Source organism: Anopheles stephensi, chromosome 3, assembly GCF_013141755.1.
Source record: "Anopheles stephensi strain Indian chromosome 3, UCI_ANSTEP_V1.0, whole genome shotgun sequence".
NCBI lineage: Eukaryota > Metazoa > Arthropoda > Insecta > Diptera > Culicidae > Anopheles > Anopheles stephensi.
The window spans coordinates 84,550,342-84,577,347 of NC_050203.1; the positions used below are offsets into that span (position 1 = coordinate 84,550,342).

General features: G+C 46.0%; 3 protein-coding genes across 4 annotated transcripts; all 3 read right to left on the minus strand.

The window, feature by feature from the left end:
* Window positions 1-5,487: 5,487 nt before the first annotated feature.
* Window positions 5,488-10,098, minus strand: LOC118510058. Its single transcript, XM_036051447.1, has 16 exons — window positions 9,773-10,098; window positions 9,463-9,709; window positions 9,263-9,379; window positions 9,039-9,195; window positions 8,854-8,969; window positions 8,628-8,781; window positions 8,315-8,563; window positions 7,919-8,249; window positions 7,341-7,601; window positions 7,018-7,264; window positions 6,846-6,962; window positions 6,613-6,769; window positions 6,428-6,543; window positions 6,207-6,360; window positions 5,885-6,133; window positions 5,488-5,823 (listed from the first exon to the last, which is right to left on the minus strand). Exons 1-16 carry the CDS (start codon window positions 9,966-9,968, stop codon window positions 5,488-5,490), a joined length of 3,204 nt encoding a protein of 1,067 aa, XP_035907340.1. The 5' UTR covers window positions 9,969-10,098.
* A 168-nt stretch (window positions 10,099-10,266) lies between these two features.
* Window positions 10,267-12,842, minus strand: LOC118513815 (cytochrome P450 CYP12A2-like). Of its 2 annotated transcripts, none has more exons than XM_036060045.1 (8): window positions 12,621-12,842; window positions 11,983-12,229; window positions 11,798-11,914; window positions 11,575-11,731; window positions 11,396-11,511; window positions 11,181-11,334; window positions 10,860-11,108; window positions 10,267-10,786 (listed from the first exon to the last, which is right to left on the minus strand). In XM_036060045.1, the coding sequence occupies exons 1-8, from the start codon at window positions 12,823-12,825 to the stop codon at window positions 10,454-10,456; spliced, it is 1,578 nt and encodes a 525-aa protein (XP_035915938.1). In that variant the 5' UTR covers window positions 12,826-12,842; the 3' UTR covers window positions 10,267-10,453. The 2 variants fall into 2 exon arrangements, with proteins under 2 accessions (XP_035915938.1, XP_035915939.1); XM_036060046.1 differs by lacking the exon at window positions 12,621-12,842 and adding an exon at window positions 12,292-12,307 and having other exon boundaries at window positions 10,318-10,786.
* Window positions 12,843-13,321: 479 nt separating this feature from the next.
* LOC118513814 (cytochrome P450 CYP12A2-like) lies at window positions 13,322-15,498 on the minus strand. The gene is made up of 8 exons (XM_036060044.1): window positions 15,204-15,498; window positions 14,903-15,149; window positions 14,719-14,835; window positions 14,500-14,656; window positions 14,317-14,432; window positions 14,084-14,240; window positions 13,779-14,027; window positions 13,322-13,719 (listed from the first exon to the last, which is right to left on the minus strand). The coding sequence occupies exons 1-8, from the start codon at window positions 15,439-15,441 to the stop codon at window positions 13,384-13,386; spliced, it is 1,617 nt and encodes a 538-aa protein (XP_035915937.1). The 5' UTR covers window positions 15,442-15,498; the 3' UTR covers window positions 13,322-13,383.
* Window positions 15,499-27,006: the final 11,508 nt, after the last annotated feature.

Genomic DNA, 27,006 nt, shown 5'->3' on the forward strand with positions numbered 1-27,006 from the left:
TTAGGCCGTACACAAGGACAGAGGAGGCGTGGTAGGCCCAAATTGAGATGGAGTGATGGCGTTGATGCGTCCGCCAGAACGGCCGGGATAACGGATTGGCAGACGACGGCGCTGAACCGTGAGCGGTATCGAGGATTGTTGCAGCAGGCCAAGACCGCAAAGCGGTTGTAGCACCTGATAAGTAAGTAAGTAAGTGATGTGATAGAAATAATTTAAAAACAAAGAATAGCGTTTTTTATTGAAAAAACAAGAAAACGAAATGAGGGAAAAGGCATTAAAAATTATGTTGCCCAAGTGGCTAGCTTCATTTCCCCCCCGAACAAGCTGATCCGACAGAACATCTGAACGCGAACAAAGCGCAACGCAACAATCATCAAAGTCATTTTTCCTTCGCTATCAGCAGCAGCAGCAGTACCACCGGAGAGAACCCGGAACCCAGACCCGCAGTAAAAATGGCCGCCAATTTCAAACGTGACAGGATAGCCCACTCCACTCCCTCGACAATCCCTGAGATCCAACAATTTGCACCACCGAATGATCGCCATCCGCAAGCTCGAGTACAATAATTCGGTGGCAGTTTTTGGTGGAGTTTTGGACCCTTTTTTTCGGCCGTTTTCACTCCTTCCTTTTTCCTCTTGTTTTACGCTGCGGTTATGTTTGAGACGGGTCACCTTTCGGGTGGGACTGCCAGAGACTTCCCCTCTCTATGCGCGAGGTTTAGTGGCGGCTCTCGGCCATGTTGCGTTTCGTTTTGCGCGAAACCGTTTTAAATCTCCATAATCCATGAAATATTTATATCTTCACGCACCAACCAACGAACCATGCATTGGGACGGGCCTGCCTCGAACCTCACCCCCCCTCTTCTGAGCACCCGATCACCTGATACAGATGATGATGAGGCTGGGCACGCTAAATTGAAATAAAAACGGGAACTAATGTGTTATTTTTGATAATCGGCCACCAAAACCAAGCCACCAGAAGAAGAAGAAAAAAACTTCCTTTTGCTGGTGAAACGACGGAGACGAATCATTTATCACGACTTCCCTGCGTTTCTTTCTGACCCGACTTCTTCCTTCTCCCCTGTCTACGGTCTGCACTGATTTGCTCCGTTTGCTGTTTTCTTTTTTCACGACACGGGCGTGATGAAGATGATCAGCTTGGAGAAGGTTGCATTCGCTGCCGGTATGGTCGTGATCCTGGCCATCGCATTCGAACGCGCACCTTTCACGTGACGGACATTCGCTCACTCAAAACAGAAGCTGGACCGAGACCCTGGATATCCTGGACCGGGCCGCTGAATTTTAAATCGAAGAGTAACACGAGACGCACAACAGCTACCGAGCTTTCCGAAATTGTCTGCTAACGAAATTCCTACCGAAATAGTTGCTTCGATGGGAATGAGGTCTTGGCGACTCGGTGGCGTGCACCATCAATCCTCGGTTGAGTGTCGATTGAGGTTCATATTTCGTAGCACTCAAATCAATCGGTTATGGGTGAACTTTTCCCCGATAGACGGCCCAATTTGCATGGGAAAAGGTGTCCGGTTTCGTCGGGCGTAGCTTTCCGATGAGTCACAACAGCTACCGAAGTTGGCTTGGCTTCACCGAAACGAAATGAGAAACAATTTCAATTGCAAACGCATTGCAAGCTTTCAGCATCAGCCAATAGTCATTTGTATGATAATGCCTGTTAATTTGAAGATTGCTAGGCTGATTGGGCCCATCGCAAAGTCCTTCCGCGTTTCAAAGACTCTTATACGCCGCTGCACACAAACCGTACGGTAATGTGTCAATTTTCCTCGCATGGAAAGCTGCGTGCCAAAGTAAATTAGTCAAATCTCGAATCAACTACACCATTAAGCAATTCGCCGGACAGCCACAGAATCAAACACGGACGGAATCGACCCTGCAGTCTGTGCAGCCCCAGTATCGTCTCGATCGTTTTCAACCCCAAAAAAAAGCTCCGAGCGAAATGCAGGAAAATGGAGGGACAGCTGAATGATAATGGCGGCCTCACGATGGAACCCATCACGTCCGCCCATTCCAGCGCTCCAATCTCCTGCCGTGTGAGTGTATGTGTGTGTGCGTTCGTTTTTCGAAGAAACAGAAATCACCCATAATGAGATAATTTAAAGTTTCCAAATTAACTCCCCAAAGTAAGAAAGAAAAAAAACACCACACGCTGCGCCCTTCATTCGCTGGACGGGTTCGCTGCACCACGGGAATGCTGCTCGCTTTCGGAGGTGGTTTTGGTTGCGCTTCATTTTGAAGATTTATTTTTATTCCATCCTCAACCTGAAGAGGAGCGACCGGATCGGCCAGCCCCACAGCAGGGAAGGAAACAGGGAACATTTTTTGATTAGCATCAGCAGCAGCAGCAGCAGGCCGCACCAGACTTAGACGATCGGGAGGACCTTCCCTCGCCGAAAGAAAAAAAAGCCTCCAGGGGGGAGAACGATACACGAAAAAAGGGTAGACACTTTAGAGAAAACGGCACGCGGAACAACACAACACACCGAAGAAGCTCAATATTTTCTGGTGTCCGTGGAAAGAAGATTGCCCCGGGAACATAATGAGTTAGTTACACTTAACATGTTTTTCAGGCCGGGGCGCAGATAGAATAACACGATCACAATGTATTGAAGCGTAGGGCGGCTGTGTATTCATCGCTTTGTGGGGGTTTGGGGGCAGTCTCGTCTCAGACAAGCTGATGCTTATGTCCAATCAAAAAGAGGGACTCTATAGAAAGAGGCTTGATTGAAGTTTTTGTTTTGTGCCGGGGGGAAAGTAGAGTATAAAAAAGGGAATAATTCAAAATTTCAAACAACTCCCTAACTTTTATTACCGACTAACCCGTCGGTGAATACATCTTCTCCACAGATATTTTGAATTGATATTTAGAGTCCAGACACTTTTTATAGACTATATACTTCGTATCTTCATTCTCTGGCAGATTCTGCGTAGTTCATGCGTCTCCATAGATCACAATTCTCAAAGGACACAGAGTAAAAGAATTTTCTGCGGGAACTTGATTTGGGAGTCTCAACAGAGAACTCCTAGAGATATCTAGAACCAGAACTGGTCTCCATGTCCTTGAGAACCACAACTTAACTGGCTCTTTAGGGCTACTTTCCACTTCATCTCCTGCTTACTATTTGACAGTCGTATCAGTCATTTAGCGTTTCTTGATATTCCAAGATAGATAACTTCTTCTGGATTATTTGTAAACCAATGTCCAGGAACGCTCAGGATCTTATCGACCATTTGGGTTACTTTTGTGTTTCGAAAGCTATACGATGAAACCAATAGGTCCCTAATTTCCCTTAGAGCGCCTTGTAGCTATCCCAAGTTGTCGTCTTTGTCCAAAACATTCCCGACTTTGAGGCAGAAAATGGAAGAGCTTTATGATGACTAGCCCTGATGTACGAGAGTACGCACCAATCTCCTAATGCTTAAGCCTAAGTAGCCCTAACTCTTCCAAATGACCTGATAACGAAATCAAAACTTGTCTACCTTAAACCTTATTCCATCAACGGCTATCAAGGGGCTGGGTAAATGTATAATAAATTATAAAAAAATCTATAGCTTTCAGACGCATTCAATAACAGTAAAACAGCACAAGAAGAAGTAGCAGATTGACTGATCTAATTATAAGAACATTGTTTAACTCACCGATAACATGCTTCTGTACGTGCAATTGCTTTGCACCATTGATTTCTACAGAAAACACGAGCTTCCAACTCAATGGCGTTCGCACGATCCTGTAGCGTTCGCGTTAGGATAATAATACTAATCATAGAAGACTATACCGTACTTTCCACCTAATTGGCAATTTATTAATTAAACTTACGCGAAACACACATCACAGGTCGGGTGGGCAGGCAAATGATCCTTACATGATATTTCACGCACGATTTATTTATTCGCCCCGAAGGATGCCTTGCTTAACGAGCCACTCACTCGCTCACTCGCGGCATCGCGCACTGCAGCCGACAGTACAACAATGCCGCTTGTGATCCGCTGCAGATGAGTAAACGATTCGCGCGTGTATAATCCACCATTATCCAGCCAGTAACGACGTTAATGAGCACCAGCAAACAGCCACCAATCAAACAAACGCAGCATAAGTGAGTAGCGATAAAGCCGCTGCCTGCGCTGGCAGGTTTTGGAGGCTTTGGCAGCCCTCCAATTAGGCGTCACACGTTCAACTCACCCACCCGCCCGCATCCGCCAGAAGGGGTCATAATTCGTGTGGAGGTAGAATTTATGTGTGGTGGTCGAAGCATTGCACGAACGAGCTGGGTGCAACTAGCGGCTAAACTAGTGCACATCACTGCACGATCGGTGCCGACTGGTGGCTCATTAACGATGCTAATGAAATTGTGAAAATCATGCCACAGTGAGATGTGGGTTGCCCCTTCAGGCGGCGGCTATGTCTGCTGTAACAGGGCCCCAAAGGTGAAGAGGATCGTAAGCGCTAATCGTGACCAGAGCGGCTAAACAATTCCACTAGCTGATGGCGCTTTTTAACCACAAATCCTTGAGCGAGAGCTTAACTACCTTCGCAGCCAGTCAGTCACAGCTAGAGTTTTTCCTCCTGGTTGGGTAAGGCCCAAGAAAAAAAAAAAAACACGCCTTACAGGCCCTTTCCCCTGTGTGCCTGAGTTATCCTCGAAATTAATCACCAACAAACAACAGAAACGTTTCTGGGCGGCACCCCCCTATTCTCATTTGCATGCTAATGTGTTGACGACGATGCAAGGCGCCGATTTTCCTTTCGTTTTTCTGCATTCAATGTTATCTCTGGCGAGCAACAAAAATGCATCGCTACGCTGTTTTCGCCGTTGATTGGCCCAGCCGGAAGCTCATTTCCATGCTACCGTCGTGTGCTGAATAATTGAGAAATTATGCACAATTTAAATGAATTTGTTCAGTAATTATTCACCAACTTGGACAGCGAGCAAAAGGACCGAGAGACCGCGAGACCTGGCCGGTTTTTTTTTTTTTCTTTGGAGCACACATCGTACACGTCGATTGTAACGAGGGGGAGCTGGAGATTGTGATAAACGCTGCACCTTTCGCCGGGCCGGCTTCACTATCAACGGCGGTCAGTTATTAGCTCTAAACCGAGCGGCCGTCCAAGTAGGGTAGTAAATTGTGTTATCAATGTCACAATCTCGTTTTTCCCTTGTCGATAAACAACACCTTTGGACTAGTGTGAACAGAATCGGGTGCCATATACGTGGTGAGCGCTTCATCGGTGCTACATTGTTGTAGAATTAATTTAGATTTTTCCATGGGCGTTATAAATTATTTATCAAATTTATGACACTTTGTATATTTTACAAACACAGTAAGAACCAAAGTAAGAAAAAATATTAGCTGGAGCTGGACCTTGTCTGTTTCCAGAGCATCTACATGATTAGAGTAAAGCCAAGAGGAGTACTCAAAACATTGGAGCCTCCAACACCATTATCGTCCACTGACACTAGTCGGTGACATCCTTCAACTCGAAGTGTAGTGGAACGGCGGGCGTATTGATCAGCCCCATCTTCATTTTCAGCTTTCCATGGTTCCATCCAACCTCAAAGCTTCGTACAAACCGTGCAATAACGATCTCCATCTCCAGCATCGCGAGTCGTCTACCGATGCAGCTTCTAGCTCCGAACCCGAACGGCAGAAAGATGAACGGATGTGCCTCCTTTGCATTGGGAGTCCCTGCTTCCGATCCGTCCTGTAGCCATCGTTCCGGAAGGAATGCTTCCGGTTGCGGGAAGTGTGCCGCGTCACGTTGGAGAGCTGCAGAGGCCATCACAACTTCCGTCTGCAAAAGGTAAACCCCTAATGTACGTCGAGTTGTCGAGCGTTTCGTTGTAATCTCTTACATGTTTCGGTACTTGATATCCTTGAAGAACGATATTGTGGCCCACCTTCCGTACGTTTGCCGGCGTTGGTTGATACAGTCTCAGACCTTCCTTAATGCATGCCCGCAAGTACGGTAGATTGCGCATGTTGTCCGGTATCAAAGGGGAATCCTTGGACGGGAGAATCGCTCTGAGCTCTTCACGCAGGCGAGTCTGTTTGTCAGGGTTCTTCGCGAGACAGTACAGCAGACCTATTGTGCTTGATGATGTCTTGATGATACGTCCAAAGAAGATAGAAATGAGTAGCAGAATGAGGACTAACGATCCCATCTGAACCTCTTACCGTATCGATTCCAGCCATCAGCATATCGAACGCCATCACCATCCCAACCTGCTTGTTAACCTTCAGCAGCTTCTCCAGGACACTTTGATTACCCTCGACCGTTGGGTTCTTTTCGAACTTCTGAACTGCCTCATCGATTTTCGTCATTATGAGACTATTCGAACCAAAAACAAACAATTTTTGAGGAAAATTCTACCAAAACAAACCGAAGAGGGACCTACTTGGTTAAGTTATCAAAGTCCTTCATTAGCTGCTTAAAGGTGGGTGTTTTGAAGTACTTCCAAATCGAAGGTTCAAACTCCAGTTTGTATATCAAGTCAAAGATATTCCTCACCAGCTAGAATTATTTTACATAAATAAAACATTGAGCCTGAATACCTACTGATTCTTCTTTGCGCAAACATACCGCAATGATGGCCTTGGCTTCCGTTGATTGCTCCGGTCTTAGAACACCTAGTCTCGTGTCCAACGCGAGAACTCCCACAGTCTCCAGAGCCCAACGATTAAGCCACTGATCGAAGTCGGCCGGTAGTTCACGTTTTTCATCACGCAAACCGGCCACACTGCTCATAATAGAAGTGAGTACAAAATTACTTGCATTGTCCCCTTTTAGAAGCTAATTAGACCCGCTCATCTTACATTGACATAAACTCCCGAGCGATTGCGTCAACCTGATCCACGTACAGCTGGACGGTTTTCGGTTGCATCATCACCGGATTCACCATGGTACGTACCCTTTGCCATTCTTCACCTTGCCTTGGGGAAAGGGGGTCAAAACACAATTGCTCGAGTCTGATACCGGCATACTTACGTTGTAATGAGGCCACTCAGCTCACCAAACACTTCCGGACGCACCTTCTGCCGATAGTAGCTGAGCGTTTCCGATGCCCGCCTTATCGGCCACGCACCTTCCGTCCGGAATACCTTCTCAAAGTCTTCCGGCCGAAAGGTCAGCACAATGTCCGGACGGCCAAACATCCCATTGATGCGTATGAGCTCTCCATAATCATCACGCCACCGTCCGTACAGTTCGGCCCCGGTGAGATCATAATAGCGACCTTGAAAAGATTATGTTTACATCGATCAGCGATCATACGTCAGCGACCGGCCGCTTATGCTCTCTTGTCGTATTACCTCCCTCCCTAAATTCTTTCGCAAATGTAAACAGTTTCGGGCTGGGAATGCTTTTGTACGGCTTGGCGGCTTCCCATTCCGGATCGACAAAGTCTTTCGTAGCGCTGGCAGCTGTACTTTGAAACTTTTTCAAACAATTTAGATGACTTCGGATGAAAGATCGTTGAATCACGATGCGAAGAGCCATAGCTACACTTGCACACTTCACAAACACAGGTCGAACTGGAACGGTTTTACGCCCTCTTCTACAGAACGCCACAGCTCAATAATGTTTATCAATAACAACATTATCTTAACGTCAGCGTGTGACATGGAAGATAACGTAGGGTGATTCTTCGGCATATTAATGATTGATTGAATGAAGTACTTATTTGTGAATTAAGTATCCCGAATTCTGAACTGAGAACACAATTTCACTCAATACGAATCTTGCATAAACATTCTTAGTATATTGCGGCATTTATTTTGAGTCACCCTGTAACGGTTAACATAATGGATCGAATACTGGAGCTTCATTTTGAACCCTTGCGTGCCAAAGTTAATATCGTGACGCGTATTGACTCACTTCATCACCCCCTAATGATCAACCTCCTTCATCTCGAACTGCAACGGGTTCGAGGGAATGTTGATCAATGCCGACTTAAACCGCAAGTTGTCATAGTTCCAGCGGATGTCAAACTGTCGCACCAGACGGGCAGTTATGATTTCCATCTCCATCATAGCGAGCCTCCGTCCGATGCAGCTACGCGCTCCGAACCCAAACGGAAGAAAGATGAACGGGTTCGAGTCCTTTGCACTTGGCACATCGGCCGGACGTTCCGAGAGCCAACGTTCGGGCAGATATTCTGCAGCTCGGCGGAAGTACTTCTCGCTGCGCTGCAGTACTGCCGTGCCCATGGCGATATCCGTCTGGAAATGGGAGTAAGGTTTTTAAATATTCCACGTTGATTGGCGACTAGACATCAAACACTTACTCCCTTCGGTATGCGATAGCCTTGCAGTACTATGTCTCGACCAGCAGCACGCATATTCCCTGCAACCGGTTGATACAGTCGAAGTCCTTCCTTGATGCAGGCCCTCAGGTACGGCAGATTGTGCATGTTCTCAGCGGTCAGTGGTGAGTCCTTGTTGGGCAAGATGGTACGGAGCTCATCACGCAGCTTTGCCTGCTTCTCCGGGTTCTTCGCCAAGCAGTACAGTATTCCTATCGATCCGGAAGAAGTCTACAGAAAAAGGTTGATCGCTTTAGAACATTCATTGAAGCCGCAAATTTGCTACTGAGCGTACCGTATCAATTCCTGCCATAAGCATGTCCAGAGACATAATCGCTGCGACGTGCTTGTTGATCTTCAGAAGCTTCTCCAGCACACTTTGATTGGCCGAGTTTGAGGGTTGCTTTTCAAGTCGCTCCTTTGCCTCGTCGATCTTTGCCATGATCACGCTACATGAGGTGTAAGAAGAGATAGCTTAAATTGAGATCTTCTATCAGTGTCGTCTCACTCGGTGTTCCTACTTGGTCAGATCATCGAACACACGCATCAGCTTCCTGTAGGAGGGCGTGCTGAAGTACTTCCACACCGACATTTCCACATCCAGATGGAACGTTAGCTCGAAGATGTCTCTCACCAACTAAAACGATCAATTTAGATTGCTTATTGAGGGATCAGTGTCCTTCAGGATCGCACTAAACCATCATACTCCAATGATCTGCCGCGCTTCCTGCGACTGGTCCGATTTCAGCACTCCAAATCTCGTGTCCAGTGCAAGCACACCCATCGTTTCGAGTGCCCACCGGTTGAGCCACTGGTCGAAATCTTTCGGGAGCTCATTTTTCGAATCTCTCATCTCAGCCACACTAAAACGGAAAAGCGATCGTCAAAGAAGCTTTCCTCCACGAGTCTAACTAACCCAGATAAGCTTACAGTGTCATAAACTCTCGTGCAATTTCATCCACCTGATCGATGTATAGCTTAATAATTTTCGGTTGCATCATTACCGGGTTGACGATCGTGCGCACTTTTTGCCATTTCTCACCGTGTCTAAAAGCGTTAAGAGAATGATGCATGGAATACTGCCTTTAACTCGCGCCTCAGCTTCCAGTTGTTGATAAGACTCTACTCACTCAGTGACCAGGCCACCCGTCTCGCTGAATACGTCCGGTCGTATATGCTGTCGGTAGTAAGCGAAGCTATCGAACCCACGGCGTATCGGCCACTGTCCCTCGTTGCGGAACACCTTCTCAATGTCGGGCGGACTGTACGTCATGATGATATCGTTCTTGCCGAACATACCGCGAAACCTCACAATATCGCCAAAATCTTCCCACATGCGTGAATGCATCTCCACCAGATCGACATTAGCGTAACGGCCTACGGAAGTATACGTCGGGGAGTAATTGAAGTAAACAAATCACACCGGAGACGGATAGTTACCATTCTTGCCGAACCCTTTCATAAACTGCATAATACTTGGAGAGGGTATCTCCTTGTACGGTTTCGCGTTCGCCCATTCCGGATCGACGGGATCAACAGCTGCCTGAGCACTGAGCAGTCGGGCCGATGCGGACGTACCCGGAACTACGCTAGCCCTTAGCCAATGGTTCCACAGAGGAGTTCTTAGGACGATCATTCTGTATTTAACGCTCACAAAACACACTAGCGGACGTAAGCAACACTCGACTCTCTCGATTCGCACACGGAGCTACGAGACTGCTTCGCAAACGACTGTTCCGCACCACAATGATCTATCTAATCTGAGTGCGAAATGATTTTGTTAGCGCATACGCACACTCATGCAGAATAGAAGCATCACACCTTACACAACTGATGTGACGCACATACACACCACCGTTGGGGCCAAAAATAGCAAACTCACTCGCTGATTATTACTCACCCTTCTGGCAAACAATCACCCCCTCAGGCCAGTGGTTCGGTTTTGTTCGGTATCGGTGTTGATAAGACAAGCGACGGACGCGACCGTTTCGCAAGGAGGGTGTGCGTTGCAAATTCTTTGTTTGTGTTTTTTTTTCTCCTCGTCTTGGATTATTTATTTATGTTTTAGATTTCATTCCAACAAGTCGAACAAAACTCGCCTCACAACTACTCAGCGATTCATCAGTGATCTACATCTCTTACCTCAAAGCGTAGCGGACATCCCGGAACGTTTATGACCGTCGTCCGAATTTTGTAATCTCCATAATTCCAGCGAAAATCGAATTGTCTTATCAACCGTGCCAGTATCACCTCCATCTCCATCATCGCCAAGCGTTTGCCGATGCAGCTGCGCGAACCAAACCCAAACGGGAGGAAAATGAATGGATTCACGTTCTTGGCGTTCGGGATATCGGAATCACGCTCCGCCAGCCAACGTTCGGGAAGAAATTCTTTCGCACGAGGATAGTACTTTTCATCGCTCATCAGCACCAGCGTACCCATGGCAATGTCCGTCTGAGATGGAGTGATAGCAAGTGATCAGCGATCTTTTCGTTATGAATGCATCGCTTCCTCAAAGTTTACTTACATCCCTTGGAACCTGATAGCCTTGCAGCACCAAGTCACGTCCGGTGGCACGAATGTTCCCTGCTGTCGGTGGATACATTCGCATGCCCTCCTTAATGCAGGCCCGCAGATACGGTAAATTGCTCATCATGTTCGCCGACAGTGGCATATCTTTGGAGGGCATTATCGTTCGAAGCTCTTCGCGTAGTCTTGCCTGCTTTTCGGAATGTTTAGCAAGGCAGTACAAGATGGCAGCGGCACCTGACGATGTCTAGAAATGGTGAATGGAGGATAAGGGTTAACCCTCTAGCTTCTTCGTATACATTTGTGTCAAAGGAAGTACCGTGTCAATGCCGGCGAATATCATATCGAGAGCCGTGATCACCGCAACGTGTTTGTTGATCTTCAACAATTTCTTCAGGACGCTCTGATTGTCCTCCGAGGTAGGATTTTTCTCAACCCGCGCTATAGCTTCATCGATTTTTTCCATTGTTATACTGAAGAGATCGAGAATCAAGTAACAAAAGCCCGGGGAGCTCATGAAGGTCCTGTACTCACTCAGTCATTTCATCAAACAGTCTCATTAATTTGTTAAAGCGTGGAGTTTTGTAGTATCTCCACATGGATGGCAGAACGTCCAGTTGGTAGCTCAGCTCTAAGATTTCATCCACAAGCTGTACCAAGGTAAAGGCATATTAGATCGATCTCAACTAAAAAAAAAGGCATGACTTACTCACATCTACTAGCCTGTGTCCTTCTCCGGAATCTTTCGCACGCATCACCCCGAGCCTGGTGTCCATTGCCAGCACACCGGTCGTTTCTAGCGCCCATCGGTTGATCCATTCGTTAAAGTCCTCCGGCAGCTCCTGCTTATCGTCACGCAGCTTAGCAATGCTGGAAAACGATTACAACATGCTACTACACCAATCCATTTCCAAACTCAAACGCTCCCTTTCTTACATCGTCATAAACTCACGGCACACCTCATCCACCTGCTCCACATACACATTCACCGTCTTTGGCTGCATCAACACGGGGTTCGTAATGGTTCGCATCTTCTGCCACGACGCACCCTGGCTGCAAAGTTCAAGTGATGCTGTACTTTAGAAGAAAATTCATACTAAGTACTCCCGACAAAGTCTTACGAAGTTACGAGTCCACTTGTTTCGCTGAATATTTCCGGACGAACCTTCTGCCGGTAGTACCCCATACAGTCGAAGCTGCGCCGTACAGGCCACTGACCCTCGGTACGGAAAACCTTTTCAAAGGCTTCCGGCGAGAAGCTCATCAAGATGTCGGGCCGTCCCATCCAGCCAGGTATACGGTAAAGGTCGCCATACTCTTCCCGCAAACGGTAATGCAACTCGACCAGATTAAGCTCGGCATAACGTCCTGGAGGAATTGTTGAAACATTTTTAAAACTTACACGACTTTTCCTAAAATGCTTGTCTAACACTGATCTTCCCATCCACGATCGCATGTAAACAAACGCGAGGTTCAGGGTCATTCCGCGCCGCGTTACTATTTCATTCATCGTTTACCAACACACATCAATCCAAGCGAGCACAGCTGACACAGTTACCATCTCAACTCACAGCATGCTACGGTTACGCGCTCAATCAAAACAAAAGCTGAGCATCGTCTGTGCTAGTAAGCGCGATTTTGACGGATCGCTTTCACGTGTATGCGTACCACGCCAACTCTTCGAAGCGACACAAATGATCACCTCCACCTGTCTCTGTTGCGTCCCAACGGCGCGTCACTCGTCATCAGCAGCACTTACCACCCTTCATAAAACCGGTCACCAGCTGCCACACAGTAGGGCCTGGGATACATTTGTACGGCTTGGCGGTGGCCCACTCTGGATCGATCAAACCCTCCGCACCGAAACTGCTACTCGGATGCGTTACTCGAGCTTGATCAGTCGATCGCCACCGAACAGAGCTATGGCTAGCTAAATTAATAAAACTACGACGCATCATCAGCATTCTTGGGACGCAAACCTTAAACTAACGGAAACATTCCTCCATGCTCCAAGGGGGGTTTGACCAGCCTACCGGCTTATCGGCGTCGCGAAGTACCGCGACGTATTGGGGCCGGGTTGTGAGGGTAGCATCACTAATGTTTACGATCCGCACCGCGTCCAACGCGCCGCTGCGTGACCTTGTGGCGATGCCGACGCGAAACGCGATTTGTTTGGGTGAGCTAAGCGGCCCCACGCGTCTGTGTGTGCGTGTGTGCGATAGGCCGTTCGGCCGTGACTTTGGAGCTGTGCTTCAGAGGGGGGTGAAAAAACACAATCATCCCTTTACGATGTGTATGTGTGCAAGATTTTTGCTATCTTACCATCTTCTGCACAATTCTTCAAACTGAAATGTGGATAGAAAATTGACTTCAATCTCCACGAAACCCCAAACTGCTTTGACCTTGAGAGTGTGTGTGGTTCGTGTTCGCTACGATCGAATGTGGTTAATTGTACACGCATTCGTAACAAATTGTTTAGTTCCCTTTATTTCCAATAAATATACAAACCTGGGAGCAATTGCTCAATCGTCCACATCTTTCAGTTGGAACATCAAGTCGTTGGACGGTATGTTGACCAACGTCGCTCTGTACTTTAGCTCGCCGTAGTTCCACCGGATATCGTACTGTCGCACCATTCGGGAGATCAGAATCTCCATCTCCAGCATTGCGAGCCGTCGTCCGATGCAGGAACGCGCTCCAAACCCGAACGGCATGTATATGAACGGATGTACCTCCTTTGCACTTGGACATCCGGCCGCAGCTTCTCCGCTGAGCCAGCGTTCCGGAATAAACTCGGTGGGGCGTGTGAAGTAACCTTCTTCGCGCTGCAATACTAGCTGTCCCATCCCAACAAGAACCTGCAGTGGAACATCTCAGATATTAGAAGCTCAGAAATTAGGTCTTCTACTCAGCTTACTCCTTTCGGGATCTGGTATCCTTGCAGGACGAGGTTCTTCCCAGCACAGCGTCCATTTCCGGAGGTCGGTGGATACATTCGCAGACCCTCCTTAATGCAGGCCCTCAGGTACGGCATGTTTTTCATACGGTCAGGCGTCAGCGGTGTGTTTTTCTCTGGCATAATCTGACGCAGTTCCGCTCGTAGTTTCTCCTGTTTTTCGGGATTCTGAGCCAAGCAGTAAAGAACTCCCGTCGAACCTGATGATGTCTGTGCAAAAGATCGTATTATTGAGGATCAGGATGGTGATCGACGCTTCCACCTACCGTATCGACACCCGCAAACAAGCTATCCATGGACATCGTGAAGGCCGCTTTACGGTCCACCTTCAACAGCTTCTCCAAAATGCTCAGGTTGTCCGCATCGGCACTCGGGTTCTTTTCCATCCTTATCACCGCTTCGTCAACTTTCGACGCAATTGTACTATCATGAGATTTGTTTTCGTTTTGTAAAAAGTGATTGTTGTAGGTATTTGTATAGGTGCACGAGGAACACTTACTGATAAAGTTCGTCCAGTGTACGCATCAGCCGGTAGAAGCCGGGAGTCTTGAGCTTCCTCCAGATTGAGGGCAGTATGTCTAGCTTGTAGAACAGCTCGACTGCGTCCTTGGTCAGCTGTGGAATTTCCAACCAGAATTTCCTATTAGCTCTATAAAAAGGTCTTAGGGTGAAGAGAACTTACATTGATTAACTTGCTGACTTCGGGACTCTGTTCCCTGTTCAAAACGCCCAGCCTAGTGTCCAACACCAGAACTCCCATTGTCTCCAGGGCCCAGCGATTCAACCATTCGTTAAAGTCCGCCGGAAGCTCATGCTTTTCATCCCGCAGACCACTGACACTGTTCGTAAACGAGGGGAAAGTCTTATTAGGAGATTCTCTCGGGAAGTTTGAATGCCTTACATATCCATAAACTCCTGAGCAACCGCATCCACCTTGCTCACGTACAGCTTGATGATCTTGGGCTGCATCATGATCGGATTGACGATCGTTCGCATCTTGTGCCAGTCTTCACCTTGTCTGAAATGGATGGGGTACTTATTGGAGAGTTCTCCCGAGGCTCGATCTACGGTCCGCGTGAACCTACTCAGCTAAAAGTCCTCCATAACCCTGGAAGTACTCGGGTCGATGCTGTTTGCGGTAGTAAACGAACGAATCCATCCCGGTGCGTCTCGGCCATTGACCCTCCGATCTCAACACCTTTTCAAAGTCTTCCGGCACGAACGTCATCACGATGTCTTCTCGTCCAAACGATCCATTCATCCGGATGATCGGACCATACAGCTCACGCATTCGCTTGTTGATGTCGTATAGCGTCCCATCTTTGTATTTACCTGCGGAGAAAGAGGTCAGATCGACTTGATGTCACTCTGCCACCTTCAGCTTACCGAACGGTCCAAACTCTTTCAGGAACCCGAGCAATGATGGGGCTGGAATCTTATCGAACGGCTGGGCATTTTCCCACTCCAAATCCACAGCAGTATTGACGCTCGAAGTAGCAGCTGGTTGCGCAGCGGTACTACGCCACCGCACTCCACACGGCCGGAAGCGTAGCAAATTGACGGTTAGTTTTAGCATCGTACATGTGTTTACCGCGAACGGACAGACACTGAGCTGGGATCGCATCGACTGGGGCAAACCCCAGTCGGATCGAAAATTCGCATGCGAGTGTTTGTGATGCGGATGATGTCAAATTCATATCTCTCTGCGCACGTGGTTGTGAACGTTGCGGCGCGTTTTGTTCGTGGTCGTCTGCGGTAGCATTTATCTTGCTGGCGTGCGTATGTTTATGTCTAATCGCGAGGTCACTCGCGCGGTGTATGAATGTTTCCGTTGATGGTTCAATTAGCGTGTGTGGCGGTAGCGTCGATGTGTTTGAGAAATATTGCCGAAATATGCGCCACTGCCTACTAGCATTAACCCTTAGATGGGAAGGATCGTTTTAGCTCAACTTTACAGTGGAATATCGAATATTTTTAATTTTAAAATAAAATCGCCGAAAGCAATACTCCCAAGCTAATGAAAGTAACCACAGTGCTGCCCGTTTTTCCTCTTAACAACTACATCATGATTTCATGACCTGCTGGAAAATAACTTAACAATTGGTGGCCGCCGTTTTTAATAATCTCAGCTCGCGTAAGCGTCCAAATTGGTAGTCACCACCAGCAACACGCGATTTTGCAATAAACTTCAAACTAGAGTCAACAGCAAAAAGCGTTCGGAATGTATAAATTATCACCTTCGCCCGGTCCTCCACGTCCCAAGTACCGCGAACCTTTTGCCATAATTGAAGTCAATAATGTTATTGCCTTTATACCAGTACCGCGCAACAACTTCTCCAACCGGCCACTGACAACATACTCACACCCCAGCATCGGCGATGCCTTGAGGGAAAACGGTGCAATAGAAAAGTTCGGTAATTGGAAGTTGTGTCCAGGCGAGGTTGGCGGTCCTTCGGTCGAACCGAATCCTGGCTACTTCAAAAGCGATCGTACCGAATGCAAAGAGAGCGCACGGTCATCAACACTTTACGCGCGGTCGCCCCGCACCGACGGCGGTGCCATTTTGATTGATTTTTCAATTACCTTCTTTACCTCCCTGGAGGGGATGTTCCTCATAATGCCCTTTTTCCCTCTTTATTTATTGGCCGACCGTTCGCATGGATGGAAATGTGTGCGATGTGCGGGAAAGTTTCCAATTAAAACCGCTTCTCGTGCCAGAGCGAGAGAGAGAGTGAGAGTGAGCGAGAGAGTCCTCAACCGATCGGGCGGTTGAGGTTCGTTTCGAGTTTCGGGCGTAAAGCTCTCTGTAGGATGTTGGAAAGGAAAATTAAACCAATTAACGGTATGATTCATCAAGAAAGTGTGGATCGTGACGTGTAGCGATCGTACTACCACTGTAAACGAATTGTTGGATAAGGAAGTTCCTGTACCGGTCATGGATCGGACCCCCGGTTTGGGTATTTCGGGAAGCTCATTTATGATGTGTCAGCCATTTTTGCTGTTGCTCACGGTACAGAATGCCCCATTGTCCAATAAGGAGCGTTAGTGCTGTTAACCTGTTCGACCAACGCTTCTCATAGTGTAATGAATAATTAATCATTTATTTGTAATAGATATTGGAGGATAATTGCTGCCTTCTTGTGAAAACAAACATATTATGTCTGCTTCAAATCCAACATCAAAGTGTTGCAATTCCCAACTCCTCAACACAAGCCCTCCAACTGCCCACTCCACGGGACGGGTAAGATAATGTTATAAAACAAGTCAACTTAGTAATGAGCAGCAGCTTAAGCCCGGTAATTATTTAATTACCAACCGGTGTCCTGTACCTCACGGTACATAATGGTGGTAATTGGCAAGTACGTGTGCAGGTTGTCGCCGTCGGTTCGCGTTACCACGGTGCGAAAAGAAAGTGCGCCGAAGGGTACTGGCGACGCGCAGCTTGACCTTCAATTCCAGGCGAACGGAGGTACGCAGAGGTGGTGATGATAGGTTTCAGCCCTGTGCTTCGTACAGCAGCTTTGGGATCGGTAAAGCAGCGCGACAACTAGCTGACAACGCATGAGTGTTGTTATCAGGCGTGAGCGATCTGCTACCGCTGTTGCTGTGCGCCGCTGTGAACACGCTGCAAACACAGCCAGGAACAAATTTATTTAATTAAATTTAACAAAATAGCCTATCCAATGGCGTTCAAGGGCAAGAGAAAAGAGAGCGTGAGAGATATGTTGTAAGCTGCAAGGAATCCTAGTCGGTGGCTCTGTTTGATGATTCTGATTTGGCTTGTCTTACTGAATTTCTTGAAGATCGTTTAGAACACCTATTAAACTCTGCCCCCTTATAAATCTTCTGCCCACAGCTTAGACTTGTCTACTTTCCACCAAAGAAACATCTGCTTATTATGATCTTCTAACAACAACACTCCTTCCTACCTTAGAGTAGGAACATAACCATCTTGTCTTCTTAAACGATTCATTACCGGCCCAAAGGTGACTTCTTGTCTGTCCCGTACCAGCTGCTACAGACCGCTTCGCTCCATGGTGCACCTCTGAATAGATTGTCCAATCACCAGGATGAGCTCGAAAGCATATCAACAACAATGCAAAGTTGACTTCTGCAGAGGAAAAGGATCCTTTGGAAGCCACTGCTGGGCAAACATCGTACAACAATTTGTTGTTTCCATAGACCACCTATCCAACCAGGGCGCAAAACCCGAAAAGCAAGCCCATGTGTCCCGTGCTGGTGGTTTCTAATGGTCTCCTTTATTCTTCTTTTACCGACACTCATGCTCCTGGCTAGTTCCTGGTACTGAGCTGCTGACAGTGATGTTCTGAGGTAAAAGAAACAAACCACAATCTTGTTTCTAGGGGATTAAAAATCAAACCTCTTCCTCTGCAGCAATCGGTAGCAATACCAGGAAGGAACAGTCACGCGACTTAGCAGCCCACTCTGCACGACGGTAGAGCAAATGGACAATTTCTTGAAGCAAGAAAAATCTGTCGCACTGGTAAAGACGAAATTAATTAAATGTGGAAATCAATGAAGGAAACACTACTACAGATAAGTGTATAGATATAATTTGGCTAAAATTCTACAGCCAGGAAGGACTCAAATTACGCTAGGCTGTAACAATAGTCAGTCAAATCAATATTTCTCCTTGACAGCAAATTGTTGGACAAGATCATCCAACTTCCAAGACTTGTCCAAAAGCTACTATTACTATCTAGGGAATATTTTAGCCAAATTGGGATTTGAACCCAGGCGTCAACAGACGTCACAGACGTGTACGGTTTACACATTTTAAGTCATGCGTTATGCACTCTTCTGTTTAGACGATCCATCGTAATAGGACAGTAGAACCAATAAAACACTCCGATCCGGATCATGCAACAGATACACTTTTCAAACCTCCTAGTACGGGAGCTCTCTCATTCTAAAAGAATCAATTACATTTACTTAGCTTAATGTGAGGCAAAGACCATGATATTGCCCGAAACACTTACACGCTCCATTTACTCCAACCCACCGAGTGCAACTACCGTGCCGTTTCACAGTTTTATTTTATCGACCAATCAACCCGGCCCGCTTTTCTCACATCCACATTCCATTTTCAGTGGGTGATTGTGGATTCCGACTGCCCACAGCCAAGCAAACAAACAAACAAACAAACATTGCACCTACATACGCAAAAACTGCAAGCTACGTAGAGTGAAACAATGCTTCCCCGTTGGTTGGCTGTGGCTGCCTGTCGGGTAAGCGCCATCGAGCTAATTGCCCCAATCAACGAGGACACCCTTCGCTGGGTTTTCCATTGCTTCTTCAGCTGCGGTGGCGAATTCCTTCCCTACCGCTCGCTTCAGTGCACTGCGCTTCGAGGTGTGAACTACAAAACCTTTCATCAATTCATTATTTTCGCAAACAACCGTACAGCTACGAACCGAGCGCAACAAATCCTCGGCCTCGGAACGGAAAGGGCCGCCCGAAGGGTGCAAAGTGATGCTTAAGCTTAATCAAACACATGGATGCTCCTTTAATTAACGCAATCACAGTAGCGGAACTAATCGTCGACCGTTTCGATAACGAACACCTCCAGCACGGGGAAACCCCCTTTCACCAGGATCCACCGACCGAGCCACTCGACCCTTTTCCGGGCTCGGTGATCGTAAAGAGGGAATTAAAAAGATAACCGACATGCACATGCAAACCCCGGCCACAACGAAGCTCAGCTCCCCAACCGGTGGTGGCGCGGGCTGGCGAAAACAATGCACACAATTTATGCCGCATCTATTCACCATAAAACTGGCTGGCGGACCTACCACCGAACGGAAGATAAATTCCCTCTTCCTGCCTGTCACGCTTTTCCAATGGGTCACGTGATAAGTACAACATAAATATCACCCCATTTACACACCACTGTGCTGTGGATTTTTTTGTTTTGTTTTGCTTATTCTCACGCAGCATCGATGCAAAATGGTGGGTGAGTGGAATCCCATCCACATTCCGACTTACAAATGGACTCCCGAAGGAAACAAACCCCGAACAGGCGAACTGAAATATTCAGCAAATTAAGGCGAATCCTCTCGTGAGCCTCTTGTCTTTGCTCGCCTATTGTATTCATAAGCACTGTAGCACCAATCGGGGGAGAGGAATAAATTAAAGCCCCAGCAATGGATCCCCCAAAAAAAAAAACTGTGCCGGGGGTAAAGATGTTTTTCGCACCCGCACATAATACGCGTGGCACGTTGGATGTAATTTTCCCGAAGGAAATCTCGCCGGACACAATGGTAAGGGAGTAAAAGTGAAGGGTCATGAATAAAAGAAAAGATTCGGAGTGGGATGAGTGGTGGCCCATTTCATCGGGATGAGCTGACACTTTTCGACGGGGTGAGATGGGTACGGTGAAATAATAAAGTGAGATGAATTATTTCCTTGTAGAGGTATGGTATAAAATTGAAGTACATAATAGCGTCATAGTAGCTCAAAGACCCCAACAAAAGGGTCTATGAGCAATTTTTCAATTTTCTTTTAGTCTGGATCGTTTCATACAAGTCGGCAAGCCAAGCTAACCTCCTATTTGAACATTTTTCTTGTAGAAATCTCAAACATTGATTCCATTTCGTATAATTTCTCGACAGAACGCTTTTACCACAGATTCTACAACAATGTTGGTAGATTCACTAGGACAGTTCTTGTTTCCTGAGCAATTAAAATTACATGAAAATTATGTAGGTAGAAGGTTCTGTCACTGCTTGCCGATTGTTCGAATATTTGACAGATTCTAGATAAAAACTTGAATTTTCTCACTGATGCCATGAAAGACTTGAATATTAATACATCACATACCCGTGATATTCTAAATGCTTAGAACAATTCTGTACTCCTCTAATGGCCGTTCTTTAAACACTTCAATCCTGAGTCCTTCGTCTAATGGGCTCCACAAGCTCCGTCGATCAATAATACTTCAACAAGACACAAAATGTAATAAATATCTCACACTGATAAGACCGATATTCTGACCTGAACGTCGCAGACAGAGGCCGCACATGCATTCGCCATTTTCGAGTGGCGGGTCCTAAGGATTATCTTTGAATCGGTGTAGAAGGAGAATAGACTATGAGCTAGCTGAGCTGTTAGGCGGTGATAATATCCTTCCAAAGCAGGAAGGATTCCCCAATAGACTTAAAAGCGCAGAGTGAGCTTGTTGGTTGGATAAGCTTGATTGAAGGAATCCTGCCCTGAACCGAGATTCCTTGAGAAGAATTTTCAACCTGGCCATGTCTAACAACCCTGAGCCCTGAGCAGACCAATAAGAAGTAGAAGTTCTTCCTACTTGTTGACGTATTGATCATAATTCTTGGAGATTATTGATGAGAGCAAACCAGTGAGCTTAAGAATTCATTTTAATCTACAGTGAAGTTGAAATGAGGGCTTTAAAAATTACATTAAAGGAGGATACAATAGCAACACACAATAAATATCTAAACTAATATTTACCCAAGTACTTGCTGGTTTAGATCTCTTACATTCTCTAATTAAACACCCCTATCATGTGCCCCGTCTCTACTCTTAACTCTTTGATTCCCTCGTGTAAACAAGCTCAAGTATCCTTCATGCGTTCAATTAACGGCCATCCCTACTCTTAAACACGTTAACTTCATTAGAGCGCTTCTTTTCTGCTTAGAGGGAGACTTAAAAAACATAATAATTGACCCTTTTGCTGTTGCTCTGAATAAAAGCAATCAAAACTAGATCGCTAACCAACACACTCGTTGGTGCATGATGGCTGCTTCCACTCCTAAGACACCCATTGCAGCCCGGCCATAAATCAATTCCCAGTTCTGTGGTAACGGTTGTGCCCAAACAAAAAAAAAGACAAGCCACAAGCGTTTATTGGACATGATAGCAATGGCACAAATGATAAGATTTATGTTTCATAATCACTAACGCGTCCCGCGTGCGCTTCGTGTCCGTTGATTATGTTTCCAACATTCGACCGAACAGCGGCTCTTATGCACAGTTGTTCGTTATGGTCGTGTGGGGATCGTTGCGCCGTTTTTTCCGTTTTGTGTTTGGGTGGTGCAGTAGAACAAAACTTCCAAAAACTTCAATATTAAACAAGACAAATGGCGGTCCACCAAAAAGACTCCCAACACCAATCAATTACAGATCAAACATTGATCAATCATTGGCCATTAAGGGCGGGATGTGTGCCGCGTGGATTTTCCTGCCGAGCTGCTGCGGTTACGAAAAGAAGGAACAAAAACCAAACCTACACACAGATGAAAATCCCGGGCTTTTCCTTACACACATCCGGTGCCGGAAAAATGGTGTGAACATAAAAGCATAATCTGCGGTTGAGTTCAACCCCGAAGTTGGCCGTGTTTTTTTTGTCCATCCCTTGGAACTGTTTACATAACGCTTTTCCCCGGACAACCCTCTTCGGCACGTCAGAGCAATGGCGGAATGGCAAAATGGCTCTCGGGAAAACGCTGTCCTCGGCGTTACATCCATCCATTCTACGAGCTCAATCGTTTTCGTGGAAAACCGTTGTTCCGTTCGTTTGTGCTCTCATGGGGTGTTCGCTGTGTGTATCCGTGTCTGTGCCATAATTCAATTTAATCCAATAACATTATTACATTATTAGAAAATCCGTGTGTGAGACAGCGGCAGATGTTGTAAAGTACTTTTGCTTAAGCATTAGGGGATGTTCTTTTTTTTGTGTTTGGTTTTCGGGGAGTTTTATTCTATTCGTTCACCGCTATCACTGCGGTAATGGTTTGATTCTCACCCTTACACGGGATGGTGTTTCGCTCTTTTGCGCTTTGCTTCCTTGGTGGGATTGAAGAAGCATCGCGAATAGAGTGGTAGAAGCTTCTAAAATATACTGTGAATATACAAAATTTAAGTAAAGAGAGAACAACTCTGATCCAAATAAAGATAAAAAAATTCAAAACTCATAGTGAATGAGAAAAGATTTGTTAATATTATAAGTGTCACATATTGACGGTTTATATTAACTGAAATAATAATAAGAAGTCTAGTAAAACAAGGAAAAAAAGAGATAAAGAAGCAGTTCAACAACACATGAATTTGCAAACAAGAAACAAAAGAAAAAATCGTAAACTATTTTAACATCACAATAAACAGAAAAATAAGAAGTTTTATTATACCTAGTAAAACGCAAGAGCGATAAAAAAGAGAAGAAAATAGATTAAATAAATTAAGTCATTACATTTAAAATAAAGTATAAAAATTCAATTTAACTCATGGCAAAAGGAGAAATATGTTAAAAATAAGTTTAAACTCAATAAAAGAATAAAAATTTGTATTAAAACAAGCAGAAAAATATTCTAAAAATCATAACAAAATCGCACTATTACACACGAACATAAAAAAAGACATCTCCAAACGATCCTCGATATCGTGAACCACGAAAATCTGTTGAATCAAGCAATCCGCGACGATCGTAAATAAAAATCAATGCGCAAAGGAAAACAATCAAAATCAGCGACCCCAAACCAAAAAAAAACACACACACACAAAATCGAAAACTAACGAACCTCGCGCGAACGATTGCCGGAAAGCGACCGGAGAAGAATTAAAGTCGAGAAAACCTCTCCTGAGTGAGCCCTTTGCTTCCCCCCCTTCGAATCTACACCCGAGTCCTGCCATCATCAACAACAGCAGCAGCAGCAGCAGCAGCAACTGCAGCAGCATCGCCATCATCATTGTCCAAAGAATTCGCCAGACAGATCAACGCCAACGTGTGGTGAGCGAGAGTAAACATTCAACCAGGCACAGCAACAGAAAACAAACAGAGCGATTGAGCTCCGGTGAGGTTGGTGAAAAACAAAAACACGTCGCTCGATCGACCGCCTGTGTGAGTGTGCGTGTGTGTGCAACACGGGCAGACATTCGACATTTATTTGTTCGAATTTATGTTTCACAATTGTAAAGCATGATATGCTTTTCAGTGGAATTGTTTCTTCATCTTCACCATCTTCAACCAGACACTCTCGCCAGGTTCGCCGGTTTTCGGTGGCAAGCGAGCCCATGATCCTGGCCGGCACGAAAACATGCAACGTGCAATTTCAACACAGCCATTGTGTTTTCTGTTGCTTCTTTCTTTCGTTAGGGGGTTAGGCCCTCTTTTCTCCATGCTTTCCTTCCTTCAACCAGCAGGATCGTCTTCGATCATCACTTTACTGCTCGCTTGCGTATTCTCGCCCCTGGTTTTTTGCTGTTGTTGCTCTTCTTGCTTTAACTCCTGACAGCGATGGCTGCGATCCGACCGAGCTGAGGCATCAATCTCGCGTCTACTCGCGATACAATAATAACATAATAAAGGCCGAGATCCCGAGATTCGGCTGCATTGGCAACACTTCCTTCACCTTCAGCTTTTGAAGGACTTTGCCCATGATCGTGTTGCGCTATTGTTATTCCTTTTTTTTTCCTCCGGCTTTTCTGTACGATCCTAGTCCCAGGACCGCTTGCACGAGGACTTGCATGCACGCGGAATGAATAAACATGGCCTCCTCAGCTGGCCGCAGCTCGGCAGCTTCTATATTGTATTATTAAGCAGAAATAAAGCGAAAACGTGAGCGATCATATCATTATGAAGTCTCGGCGGAAAAGGAACACTCGGCAGTGAATTTCCGCAATCGGCCAATCCCTTGCACTCGCACCGGTAACGACGAATTGACCCATTCGTCCCGGTGTGCCCGGTGAGCGCTAGGGGTTATTATTTTAAACGTCTCAATGATTGTTAATTTTTCCGCCCGGTTGCAGCGGCAGGCAAACTTCAGGAAGTCTGTCTGAGGCAACGCTTGTTTCGCAAGCCGGTCACAATCGATCGATCGTGCTACAGTAAAATGTATCAAATTGTGTGTGTGTGCAAAAGTGAATGTTCCGGAGACAAGTTTGGAGGTTTTTTGCTATAAAATAATTATAGCAAATAAAGAAACTCGACATGTCGGAACGGCTTCTTTAGGGTGATAAAGAAAATGTAATTTAATTTATTACAAGCGTAGAACTAATCCTCCAGCTGAGGTCTTTTCACGACCTCTCTGCCAGAACTGTTTTAGGAGGTTGTTACATCAAATGCATATAATCCCTGGAAGCTTTCATCCGTTGCTTTTTTACATAAACAGAATGGCAACATATTGGCCAGGACCCGTGTGTGTCGGCTTGTGACAAAGTTCCACCTTGTATAATCCGCAGTCATCCTAATTGAATGCATATTGCCCGATGGGTTTGAACCTAAGTACGTGCGCCGACCCAGGAAAAAGGAAGCAAAAAAAGCGGTGATATTTTACCAAACACCAGCAACATCCTCATCCTCATCACAAGCCTTCACGGACAGGCACGCACAGCCGAGACATACCTTTCTGCAGGCCGTCCCCGAGTACCCGTCAAGCGCCTGGGATCATCCACAACAATTGTCCATAAAAATCTTCCAAAGGACGGAAAACCCGCCAGCTGCCTTTCCCAACACGTAACACCGTTTCGGAAGGTTTCCTTTTTTTCACCCGACGACATGCATAAAAGAGTTTAATAGGTTTCTGGCTCGAGATCAGCCTCAACGCTGCATCCTTGTGCCGACGGTTGGTCCCGTTTTTTATTTTTGAAAGCTTTTTCATTCCTTTTTGTTTTGCACTGGCTTCTGCTAATCTGAAGGATGTGCAGCTTTCAGGTGAGCCGGGCTTCACTTAAAATGAAAGGAAAGCAAACTAATTAAATGTCAAAAAGACACCGAGAAGCGCATACCAACAGTTGACAACGGCAGCCGGTGATGATCCAGGTTGAGCTGAAGAAGTCAAACTGTTGCAATCTATTTTGCGCCGGATGCGCTTCTCTTCCAATAACGAAGAGTTCCTACAAGAAGTGCATTTATTTCTACCGACGGGAAAATTATGTTTAGGCTTTTCAGAGGGCTAGGGCAACTATGGTGGTCGGTCTTGCTTTGCAGAATATGCTGAGCTGCCACATGTGACACAAGAGCGTGGGTAAGTGGATGGCTCTTGAAGTTAATTTTTCTAAAAAAAATAATTACTGTTAGTGCAGCTCAAAAAGATATTAAATTCCTTTGTTATTCATAACACGTTGGATTTTTAATCATAAAGCGTAGCAGCAACCCCCTGAAATCCTTAAGAAAAGATTCCAGAGCGGTGAGATTCGATACACAAAACCTTCGGCGTATTAGATCGATAGTCAATCCTCTAGTCTATGAAACTGCTTGGCTGACAATGATGCTATTTGTCGTATAAAAATACACTTTTCTCTAGCCAATATGAACAATTTCGGTGTTAAACAATTTTACATAATATTTAATTTGTAGAAACAACGTTTTACCTTCCAAAACTATATTTCTCTCCACAAAAAAACCCATCATACTCGCAAGCACCGCCACCTTTCACGGAAGCATAATTTATGTTCCCAGTCGCGCTCTGTTTGCTGTGTCATTGTGTCAGTTCCTTGCCACAAAAGCTTACCGTACAGCTTGCCTTCCATTTTCACCATTTTCATTTACTTCGCCATTGTCGAGTATCCCGAAGCATGGTTCGGGGTTGAAAAATCGATTTCCAGACCAATCAGACCGCCTCACCGGACCGTATCCCCTGCGGTGTTGGCCGGTCCGATGTTCCGTCCCAAATGGCAAGGACAACAGGGACATAATATTGTGACTTTTCTGCACCATCGCACACAAACACGCACACCGGTCGAAGGGATGGCCCAAAGACCAAAGAGACCAAAGAGGGTGTTTTGTTGTTATGTTTATTGACCGTTCGGTTCGGCGATCATTTAGGACCTTTTCCTATCGCTTCCTGGTCTTCTTCCTCGACCAATATCGAAGTTCGAGTCGAGATAGAACTCCCGTAGGATAGGATGCTTGTAAGTTGAGGCTAATCGTTTTTCCACCGCACAAAAGATCAAACAAACTGCAGCCCAGCCTCCGGGACAGAGATCGATCCGCCTTGCACCGATGCCACACGGGAAATGATCCCGAACGGATCAACTGGGATGCTGTATTTTGTAGCGTCCTTTCTATTGTGTGGTTTGCCTTCTGCCTTTTTGCCAATTTATTGCTATAGAGAGTTGGGCGAACGGAGAAGAAGAGGACTCAGCCCTCCGGTTTGGCGTCCAACGTTTACAGCATAATGCCTGGATTCGAATAGAGCTTAGGACGTGATGC